Source organism: Microtus oregoni, unplaced genomic scaffold (genome assembly GCF_018167655.1).
Source record: "Microtus oregoni isolate MIOR12 unplaced genomic scaffold, Mior012 000036F_ref0000092, whole genome shotgun sequence".
Classification (NCBI taxonomy): Eukaryota; Metazoa; Chordata; class Mammalia; order Rodentia; family Cricetidae; genus Microtus; species Microtus oregoni.
In genome coordinates, this window is record NW_024543095.1 from 17461767 (window position 1) to 17473597 (window position 11831).

At 47.5% G+C, this 11831-nt stretch overlaps 1 protein-coding gene across 2 annotated transcripts in view; it reads left to right on the plus strand.

Moving 5' to 3' along the window:
• Prkce (protein kinase C epsilon) overlaps positions 1 to 11488 on the plus strand; it is a 525963-nt gene extending 514475 nt beyond the window's left edge. The window contains exon 15 of one of the 2 annotated variants that reach the window (XM_041630988.1): positions 8213 to 11488. In XM_041630988.1, the coding sequence (XP_041486922.1) occupies positions 8213 to 8359 (147 nt within the window). In that variant the 3' untranslated portion in view covers positions 8360 to 11488. The remainder of the gene's footprint in view (positions 1 to 8212) is intronic. The other variant, XM_041630989.1, reaches the window with a different exon arrangement.
• The last annotated feature ends 343 nt before the right edge of the window (positions 11489 to 11831 follow it).

Consider the following 11831-nt stretch of genomic DNA (forward strand, 5'->3'; position numbering starts at 1 on the left):
AAGTATCAAGTATAGATGGAAGAGAGAAACTGAAAAGAAATGCCCAGTTAGCATGAACTTCAAGGAGCTGAATCCAGGACTGGGGGCTGCTGAACAAGCTTTTCAACATCCAAAAGACTGTTTTGAAGCTCATAAGAAAAAGAAAGTGATCCACCCTCCGTACATAGCCTCAGCCAGGCTGTGCATCTGAATCCCTCAGAGCTGTTGAAATACAGAGGCCGAGCCCCACCACTGTGGAGCCAAGTTCCTGATCTGCAGCAAGGCTTAGGTTTCTGGACAGCTGTGCTTTTTTTGATAGACCAACAGCCTCTGTTACACAGGGACAGGCTGTGGCTGTAGTTGAGTGGCAGAACACTGGCTGAGCATGCATGAAGCTCAGGGTTCTGTTCTATCCCCAGCACCCTCCTACACACATACCACATACCACACACACACACCACACAAATGCACACACACACACCACACACTCACATATACCACACCACACACACATACCACATACACAGAACACAACACATACTCACCACACCTACACACATATACCACAAACAAAACACATAAAACCACACACATATACATATATAGAACATACATACTCACTATACACACAACCTACACACTCAGCATACACACATATATACCATGCACACACACATTCACCACATACATGCACACAACACACACACGCACCCTACACACACATGCAATATGCATACATGCAACACACATACACACCATACCAATACACACATAACATGCATACAACATTCAGCACACACAACACACAGTTACACATACCTACACACATACATATACCACACACACATACTCAGCACACACACACACCCCAAAAAACAAAATTAAATGAAGCAAAGTTGTGATCATGTGTGCAGTGCATTTTCCCCAAAAGAGAAACATAGCCTACAAAGATTAGGGCAAGAACTCCTTAGAGGGAACTGAAGCCCAAGAGAAAGTCATGAATTACTCTTTATAAAGCTCACTTAGGCATTCCTAATAGCTCATGCCCAGGCCAGACCTCAGAGGAGTTAAGGAGACTCTCTGGATGTAGAGCACTGACCATATTGGTTAGGGCCCTCCCAAGTGACTCCCATGTAGATCTGGAACTAAGCCACTGCCCTAGGCCCTGTGGTCAAAGGTTCTGCTGTGGCTGCCCCAGCTTGTGCCAACTTGAACATGACAGAATAGCCAACAGAGCCAAGCAGTTGGAGACAGGCACATGATCTCCTAGCATTCAAGAATAGTATTTAGGAAAATATGGGGTTATTTCTAGATGGATGCTATTTTTGATATTTTTACATTTCTTATTTATGTGTATGGGGGCATGCTCAGGCACGAGTGGACATCAGAGGGCAATTTTCAGAAGTTGGTCCCTTTCTTTCCACCATGCACATCCCAGGGATCCAGCTCAGGTCTTCAGGTTTGGCAGGAGATACCTTTACCCTCTGAATCAGCTTAGCTACCCGGAGCTGAGTGTTCTTAAAGCAAGAATCTAGAAAGTTCCATTACTTCACTTGGGGATGTTTAGAGAAAGAATGGTAAATCCCGTGAAGCCGTGAACTTCTGACTGGTGGGGAAGTGCTCCAAGTGTGTGTATTCCCAGTTCCCCCTCCCAGATGAGAGTTATAGAAATGAATGCTTAGCCGGGCAGAGGTGGCGCACACCTCTGATCCCAGCACTCGGAGACAGAGGCAGGCGGTCTCTGAATTGAAGGCCACCATGATTTACAAAGAGAGCTCCAAGACAGCAGAGCCACATAGAGAAACTCTGTATCAAAAATAACTAAATAACTAATGAAATAATTAAATAAGGAGGAACTGTAAAGGGTTGTGTTTAGAGAAGTTTCTAACTTGAGAGTTAACTTGAAATTCTGTCCCAGCCCTCATTTTAGCTAGTCAGCACTCCAGAATAAAACCCTCCTTATTCCATTTAATTTTACATACCAGCATGTGTGTGCGCCTCTTTCCATATGCTCTATTGATGAGCATGTGTTTGCAATGAACATGCATGTCAAAAGGCCCAGTTAGTAGATGCTGAGAAAGCAGCTTCCTGATTGGAATTCTTGTTTCTTGTTTTGGATCATTCTATGAAGGGGAAAAAGTAAAACTTAGAATATTGACATTTTACAGTGGAGGAGTTGTTTAAATGAAATAAAAATTAGTTCTAGCTCATAAACATGAAGTATCTATCTCCTGTCACCTCCTTTGCAGTGGATACCTCAAGGACTATCCAAGAGGAAGGTGACCCATATGACACATTAGAAGAGTCAAATGCAAGAGGCTAACCTGTGGGGACCTGGGAAGACAGGGAGTCAGGAAATGCTGGTGTTGAGGGAGACAAGAGAAGCCTAACAGGAGGCCATCCATAGGCATCTTGTACCCCTGTTTTCAGCCACAACTGTACGGTGTGGTTTCCTGAACTCTACCACTGTGCTATCTTGTCACTGTCGCTCACACCAAGCAGAAGAGCCTGAGAGGGACCAGCGAGACAGACACTCGAGGGCCAGTCCCATGACACAGACCATAAGAGAACAGTCATCAACTAATCTGGCCGTCAGATCAGGACAGAGGCAGATGTCACAGAGACAAACAGTACAGCTCCTCCACGAGCTGGCATTAGGAGCTCAGTGTATGAGAGCTATGAGAGAATCGCCCTTGCCAGGCAAAAAGTAACCAGAAACCCACCTCGGTGCTGGCTGGGGTCTACCATGCTACCCAGAGGGCCTCCTGGCCTAAAAAGGATAAGTTGGGTCCCTGGGGCTTTGTTTCTTGGGTGGAGTCTCTCAGATGTGGGAAGCTATGAAGCTGCTTTCCCCAAATTCTTCCTCTATCCCCCACTGTGGATGCCGGAAACATGCCTCTTCCTTGGAGCCAGGTTTGGATCTCTGGAGCCTAAGCTTCCATTGCTGAAGAAATGCCAGAGGAAGCAGGAATTGTTTTCCTCTGATGCTGACCTCTAACATACATACCCAACACCTCATCTTAGAACTCGAGGCCCTAAACGCTTCTGCCTTGATGGAATTTCCCCAAACCCCATCTGGTTACTGTTCCTATCTTGTAGCAGCAATTAGAGAGCTAACTTTGCCTGGGGCACTAGGACAAGAGAGCCCATCAGTTAGGCCTAACTCCCACTCATAGGGCCCTGGGGCTTGGGCCTTGTCTGGACTGTCCAACTGCAGACTCCTCGTGAGTCAGACATTATCCCGCCCCTCTCCCACCTCCACTTCCCCGTCAGACAAACCTCTCTGGCAGAACGGCAGCCATTGGCCCTGCATCCAGGTCACTTTGCTGCTTTAGACACAGCAGCAGCAGGAGATGCTCATTCATTTCTTCCAGCAGACGCCTGTAGACATCAATCACAGGCATCGTGCTGAGGCTGGAACGGTGAGCTCAAGCCCATCCCGGCTTGTAGAGGGCTCGCAGGGAGGCCCACGGTATGCAAGAATGGAGAAGTGGTGGACATCCACTCACAAGGGTCCTCTCAGATCACTCACAGCGGACAAGCAAGGCTTTCTGAGGGAAGGGCATTCACACTGAGATAGGAAAGAGAAACAGAAAAGGACTACAGGCTGGGAAGAGAGGGTGTACTCCAGGCAGAAGGTGAGCTGTGCAAAGCACAGGGACATGAAGACACCCTGTGAGTGTGGAGCCTCGTACTGGTCAGCAGTGCCCAGTAGTGATGGCAGAGCACACCGTTCCAACTACACACACAGGCACAGGATCCTAAAGGCCTTAAAAGTGAGCAGGCATTGGAACTTGGGACTTGGTTCTCAGAATCACAAGGTACTGTAGAAGAATCTCAATCAGTAAATAAAGTGCTGGGTCATTCAGGTAGGCCCCAAGGTAGCACTGTCTTAGGATTTGGAGGTATAGAGAGAGATGCAGGGTTGTCCCCTAGCTTCCAAGATGCTCCTCAGTGGCATGGACACACTTGAGAGCTGTTTGTTGTGAGCACACGGTGCCCACTGCCTTCAGGTGCTCACCTAATACACCTGGCAGCCTGTAGGGTATTGTCACCTCTACAGTTTCACAGACAGAAAAACAGTGCCCACAGAGCTTAACATCAGTGTCCTGTAAGCAGGGAAAGACAATATCAGAGACAGCGGTCTTTGTCTTTCTCCGTGCATCCTCCCTGAGTGTGGCCCAGAGGCTGTGAGAAAGGCTGTAGAGGAGGGAAGGTCTGCAGAGTCAGAATGATGTTCCATGTGCCCAGCAACACTTGTTAGGCAACGCAGTATGAGCACTGGGAAGGCATGTGGACTGACCAGTGACGTCCGAGTTTGAACTGTGCAGTTGAGTCTTGGGTGTACTGTGAAGAAAGCAGAAGTATTGGAAAGAATAAAATTAGTGAACAAAGGAGACCATCTCAGCCCTTTCCGATTGGGGATCCTATGCTGCCTATGCAGCGATAGAGGGAGAGAGGCTTTGTAAAAATGTCCCAAGCCTCCCGTCCCCAACAGTCAGGAATTGCATCCCGTGGGGCTATTATCTATTTAAATTGGAAATGGGTAACTAACATGCACTTACAATATCTCTCAGGGAAATAGGGCCAGGAGCCAAGCTGTGCAAGGAGCTGTGGCCCGTCGTCTGTAGAGGCCCGCGGGAGTGGGATCCTCTGGCTGTGGCCCGCCGTCTGTAGAGGCCCGCGGGAGTGGGATCCTCTGGCTGTGGCCCGCCGTCTGTAGAGGCCCGCAGGAGTGGGATCCTCTGGCTGTGGCCCGTCGTCTGTAGAGGCCAGCGGGAGTGGGATCCTCTGGCTGTGGCCCGCCGTCTGTAGAGGCCAGCGGGAGTGGGATCCTCTGGCATGGGGATGTGACGCTATGGTAGAACGCCTGGCTGCCACGTACAAACATGGCTTTGATGCCCAGCAGTATTCCTAGATGACCTGTCGGAGGGGAAAATGGGGTGCTCTCTTGAATGCACTCAGATGATTCTGGAATTCCCTTGAGAAACGACTAGACGACTCTCCAGGTCATCTACAGGTCTAGATGTAGCAGCTGAGCCCGGTTCTCGAAACACAGAACCAGCGAGCTGTGAAGCGTGGACACACTGTGGACTCTTGATCCACCGCTGTGCGCAGCTGACCTCAAGGAAGCAAGCCAGTGCCTATGAGCAATGAGCACTAATCCGTCACTAACGACTAACTGATGAAATGCGAGCCATTACGTAAACAAAGGCAGCTAATGCCGTAGAGCCTATGGGTTTTCTGAGGTTCCTTCTGTGCACCCTGCCCTCTTTGGTAGCTAGTTGAAGGGTGGACCAGGACAGACATTTCCCTGCCCTGGAATTTCAGCTCATCTTTAGCTATGTTCCAAATGGATCCTTCCTCCTGCCCTACCCTGTGGATCTTACCTCCTCCTCCGGGAGCCTTTCACTCTGGCCACTAGAAGATGTGCCACTTAGATGCCCTTGGACAATGCCTGATACTTTACAAGTCGTTGCTACCTCTCTACCCCCCCCTCCCCCGAAGTCCCTCTGTCCATCCTTCACTGAGCACAGCCCTCCCCATCCTTTTGCTCTGTGACCCCTCCCTCCTTTCACAGAGACTCCTCAGAACAACTGCTGCCATGTTCTTCCCCAGTCACCACCGCCCCACAGCCGGCTTACATCACCCTAGGAACCTCTCTGAAGCAGCTCTTTGCTCAGGTCCTCCCTTTCCTCTGGCTCAGACACCCCAGAAGGAGAAGAGCTAATCCTGCCCCAGGCCAACCTTTCTGTCAGAGAAGACCACACTACGTCTGAGATCCCCTCCGAAGAGACCACAGCCATACTCAGCCACAGATCCTGTTTCTGGACATTTATTGTCTTCTCGTGGTTTACACTGTCTTCCTTCACGGTGTCTGCCCCGAACTCAGTAACTCACAGACAAGTAGCTCATCCCTGCTCCTTCTTGTCCATCATCCTGTCTAATCTGGGTCACTGGGCTTGCTCCTCTGCCAGCCTCCTCTATTCCCTCTCACTGTGATTTCCAGCTATCTCCCTGTTTGCCTGTGCCAGGCCCTTCTGACTTAAAAACAACAACAACAACAACAACAAAAAACTATTGGGTTCTTCTAAAAACATGCTAAAAACATGTCTCCTGGTTGGACTTGGCCCTTGTCTTGTACATCATCCCCTTTCTACAGGGTTCACATCTCCTTAAGTTCTTCTAGGGGAGGAGGCATCATACTAAGACCTGGATAGGAGTCTGGCTCTTTCCCAGTAGGGTAACCCCAGCCAAGCCACCAAACCTCTCTGAGTCACAGTTGCCTCTGCTAGAAAACTGGAATCAAAGTGCTTGCCTGGCCCAAGGATTGAATGAGCGAATGAACGTGAAGATGCCTTCAGAAGCTCTGGAGCGCTACCTCCCAACTTCCCTGTAGAATTTTCCTCTTGGGAAACTTTGAAGACATTATTCAGGAGCTCAGGATGGAAAGTTTCATGTTGAGTTTGAGGAAGTCTAGCCTAAGCAAAATGGACCAGGGTTCTTTCTTCTAAAATTTCTCAGAGATTTGAATTTGTTCACACTCATGGTGACTGTCCAAAAACAGACACAACAGGTAGCTTTGTCTCAAACACAGACTACGTTTTAACCTTTAAGGTTACGGGTTTCCATTGAGGGCAGCATATTTCCTTACTAATAATCCTTTAAATAGTGACTCTAACGTTTCTATGAGGTGTATCTCGTCATCTAGGCCACTAACTACCAGTTAACCAGTATCTAAAAAGACACTGTTTGGAGGGCCTCCAGCCTTTCCACTGGACCCCCACACAGTGTTCAGTTCTATAGGCTTGGCATTGAAGGTCTCTGTGGCCAGACTCCAGCCTTACCTTCTGACCATCCCTCACTGGGCTCTGGCCCAGGTAGCTCGGAAGACCCCCTGTTCTGTTGTGTGTTGTATGTTCTTGACCCCTGCTTTATCCCACCTTCCTCTCATCTGTACCACTGCATTCTAAACCATTCTTCAGGTCCTAGCCAAATCCTGACTTCTCTGAGGAAGTTCTTCGTAGTTAAAACAGCACATCCCAGACAAGCACGCTGGCTCTTTTACTCAGGTGTAAGCCCTTAAAGGTGGGGGTATTGTTGACACTTCCTGATCCTCTCCCCAAACCAGAATAAATATGTGGGTGTGTTGATGGCTTCCCTCTACCCAAGCCCTAGAAACCAGGAACACATAGATTTCCTCTAGAAACTTGAATATCTAGTGGGCATGTCCTTCTGAGCTGGGGAAGAAGTCATTGTAGGTTTTCTGACTTAATTCAGTAGATTCTTATTTATTGCGGCAGAGCTGCCATCAACCTAAAGTTGACCAAGAGAAGGAAGGCCCTATGGTCTAGAGCAGTGGTTCTCGACCTTCCTAATATTGCAACCCTTTAATACATTTTCTCATGTGGTGGTGACCCCAACCATAAAATTATGCTGTTACTTCATAACTGTTATGAATGCTAATGTACATAGCTGTGTTTTCCGATGGTCCTAGGTGATCCTATAAAAGGGGCATTCCACCCTCTCTAAGGGTCTCGACCCACAGGTTGAGAACCACTAGTATAGACAAAAGTATGGAAACACTGTAAGCAATGTTGAATCAACATTGTAATAATGACCAAGCCATGGGACCATAAAGTCAGGTAATGATGAGGGCGGATGGGAGTCAAAGAAGGCCTCCCCCTGTCCTACTGGTGACCCATCCTTCTCCTCAGAGAGGTCTGTGAAGCAGATATGGCAAGGCTATCAAGCCTGTCTCTGTGGAAAACATGGGAGACTTTGGGCAGATGGATTTAAGTTTATCCCCTGGGTACAACAAGGACTGTCTTCAAGGAGATGGACACTTACAATGATGCTAAAAGGTGATTGGAGATAGCAGCTGTGCTTCCCAGCCTGCGCAAACACACACGCACACACATACGCACACGTACACACACATACCCACACTGCGCACTCAGCCCGCGGGAATCCCACTTCCCTGCTTTTCCGTCATACTCACGCACCCTCTTCCTTCTCACCTTAACTCATTCTTGCTCTCCTCCTCTTCACCTCTGGGTCCTGGGGCCATCCATTATTACCTCATTGGAATAGCCCTGTATCTGCTCCCAGTAGCTAGAGGCTAGTGTTGGCGAGAGGCTGGTCACCTGGATGCCCAGTCTCCCTGCAGGGGAGAGGGGCCTCAGGAAGGACGTCAAGCCTCAACACAGCACCTTCTCTTTTCTCTCCACAGAAAACCAAAAGAGACGTCAATAACTTTGACCAGGACTTTACCCGGGAGGAGCCGATCCTTACGCTTGTGGACGAAGCAATAGTGAAGCAGATCAACCAGGAGGAATTCAAAGGCTTCTCCTACTTTGGCGAAGACCTGATGCCCTGAGAAGCTGCCTCGGGTGGATTAGCTGATGCTGCAAAGAGGGTGGGAAAATTCCACGTCGCAGAGGCTCGGAAGGTCTCGAACTATTCCTCCTCCCCAGAGCCCCAGTCCCGTGTCCACTCTATTTATTACAATCCCTCACCCCAGGCCATGTCCTTCCCTACCCTCCCAGTGACCAGAAGGCACTCTTGGGTCTAGACTCGACCAGAAACACACGATTTGAATTGTATCGCTCTGTGGGTAGCTGTGTGCAGTGCGGGGAATTGGATTGTCCGTCCGTCTGCAACCCTGAAGCAATTCAGTTCTTTTATTACAAAGGAAAACAAAGAAAGAAAGCCAACACCAGGACTCTGGCTCTGCCGCTGGATATGGAACCCTGACTCTCCTCTCCTCTCATCCCTCCTCCTCCCCAGCCTGTCATCCCTACCCTCCTACCTAGGATGAAACTGGTGCTTCTTCTCTGTAAGGGCAGGTGCCCCCAAGGCACGCCCTTGCTGGGGGGAGCCCGGGGATGCTCAGGCTGGCCAGCTGTGTCAGTTCGCTCTGGAATTGCACATTCCTGCTTGCTTTGGTTCTAGCTTTTTTGAGCATGCCAAAGTTGTGTACGTTTGTATCTCCTGGAAGAAATTATTTTGAGTTTGAACTCTCTAACATTTCAAAAAAAAACAAACCCGTTACCAAGTTCACTTTCTAATTGGCCAAAAGATAGACATCCCAGTGTGAATGCAGGTAGATATTAAAGGGCTAACGCACAGTGAGAATCCAGTCGTCCAAAGTTTATTACTAGTGCTTTAGTGACACATGAGGGCTATGCAAAGGCAGCAAGGGAAACTCTGGCTGATCATTGTGAGAATTCCCCCTGAGCACAGAGGCCGCCAGAGCAACAACCGAGACCCTGAGCTTCCAGAAAAGTTCAACTCCCAAATTCTTGCTCCGGTCCGCCCCCCCCCCCCCAAGTTCCCAGCATAAACTCTATCTTCTGTGCACTTCTACAAAATGGCAGTACCACTGTGTTGTGGTTTGGAACATTCGGTGTGTAAAATGCAGTATCTGCGTGGGAATGCGAGGAAGGAAGCTCAGCCTGGGCCAGGCAGAAGGCGTCAGAAGACTGAAGAACAAATGGTTTGAAGACCGACAGGGTAGCGGGATGTGGCCAAAGTTTTGGTGGCACGCGATGGCAATTCACATGGACTCTATTTAATGGACTGATATTACCTCCCATAGATAATGCTGACAGTGTTAGTCTCTGACTCCCAAGGGTTCTCTGTGGCTTTGTGTATATGTTCCCTGAAGGTCATTTGATTACCTATTTTATTGAACTGATTTAGCAGGGAATGGAATCCATTCCAACTGTTGCACGTGGATTTCCCAGCTGCCCCTAAATATACTTGTGAGTGGCAAAGTGGCACTAACGAAGCTTTTTGCCTTTTGTACATTTGAGGTTTTTTTTTTTTTTTTTTTTTTTTTTTGTATATAGTGTTTGCTGCAAGGCCTGTGGAATTAACTCATTGAATCTAGAGGTATCAACTGCTGCATGCTCAGGCATATTATACAACTGTAGTCGATGAAAGAATAGCTATAATAATGTCCAGGTGCAATCCTCTTATCAGCTATCGGTTCAAGTTACTGAGAGAGAGGTATGTGTCTTTCTAGGGAGGGCTGGGGCCCCTTGTATTTGTTTATTTCCTTTTGGGTTAAAGATGTAACCGTATGATGAGCTATACTAAATTCACATGGTTCTCCTGTGCTCCGTCACGCCCTGATATAGATGGCAGACGGAGAGGAATGTTCTCCATAGTGGTTGCCAAGCTTGGACAGTGACTATTTTGGGCCCATACTAAATGTGTCCCTATTTGCATCTGGCTGAGCACAGCCTTCCTTACTGATAATGACCTTCAGTTCTCTTCTGCTATTTTTTTTTTAATGAAAAACTCAGGTGTAACTGTGATCTGTTCTTATGATGATTGCAAATATTAAATACTATGCTGTATCAATCTGTATGTTTGGCATACCAGGGAAGTGATGAAGAACATTAGGTTAATTTAATTTATCTTCAGTGACTTGACATACTGGGGGAAGACTATCTTTTGGAGTGGATAACAAGCACAGAAACATCTTCATGGTGGTATCATCTCATTGTTTAGAAAAACATGATAATACGCCCATCATACTCAGATATCATATAATCTCTCTCTCTCTCTCTCTCTCTCTCTCTCTCTCTTTCTCTTTTCCCCTCTCTCCCTCTCTCTTTGTCCTCCGCTTCCTTTACTATCGTGAATGTTGGACAGCCAAGGCCAATACCAAGTGGCTGTTTTCCAGGGCTTGGTGGTATTCACATGACAGTGGGGGCTAGGCCCTTCTTCCCAGCCAACTGGCACTGTTACTGGGAAATCAAACAATACATTCCACCAGCAAGCAGTAAGCAGTCAGCGCCCTGGCTCCTTTTCGGTGCCCATAACCGGCTGGCTAGGATACCTCTGGCCAATGCTGTTCTCACACAGGCAGATTTGAATCCAATGAAGATCCACACTGGTGTGAGTTCCTTGGACGGATACTGAGTCTTTTCAGCAAGAGCTTAGGCACAGGGAATGGGACGCAGTGGTGGAACTCTGGGCCCTGTGCTCGGGCTCCAGTGCCGCCAAGTTGAGGATAGCCACACTGATCCATTTCTGCCAGGTTCCTGTCTTTTCAACTCTCACTCTCTAACTTTTAGAAAAAAAATAAACTGCAAAAAAAAAAATGCCAAAAGCCTACATGAAGGATAGTATTTCCTTCCTCCATTCCTCTCATTGATGGACTTTGTGAAGTAGAAACATGTTTTTTTCCTCCAACAGTGAAAACACAATTCATTCTTGCTTTAAAAATAAAAGAAGGCTTAAAAAATTACCTCTTTTTAAATGATGTGCAGAATAATTCTGGCTAATAGAAAATGTATTCAATTTTAGGGGTTTTATTTTGTATTGTGAAGCTTTCTTTGTACACTTTTTTTTTCCTTTCTGGATGTGATTTTAACCTCTCGCCATCCATTAGTGTAATTTCATTGTAAACATTATTGTGCCAAATGTACTGTACTCAAGAGATGTGAATGTGTATTGTTCCAGAACGTAATAAATATGATGACGTTAAATCTTACTTCTCTGTCCCAGCTAGATGTCTCCCTCCTTTTGCTGTTTGTATACTAAAGACCAAAGCTCCTGGGGTTGGCTGCCCCTCGGCTGTCAGGGCTGAATGGGGCTGCTCTGTGTGTATGCTGTTCATACAGCTGAGGCCCAGCTAGCAGCACAAGGCCGGACTAGGAACAACTCCGGGAAGAAATGTTGGTTCATGAGTTAACATAAAGGACATAAAAGATATAAGGAGGATGATATTGGCAGTAAGTAGATGGGCAAAGATACTTCAAACAAGTCTCCACATTAAAAACAAAAGTTGGACCTGATGGTCCCATGCTAGAAAAGCTGGGCCAAGACCCTATCTC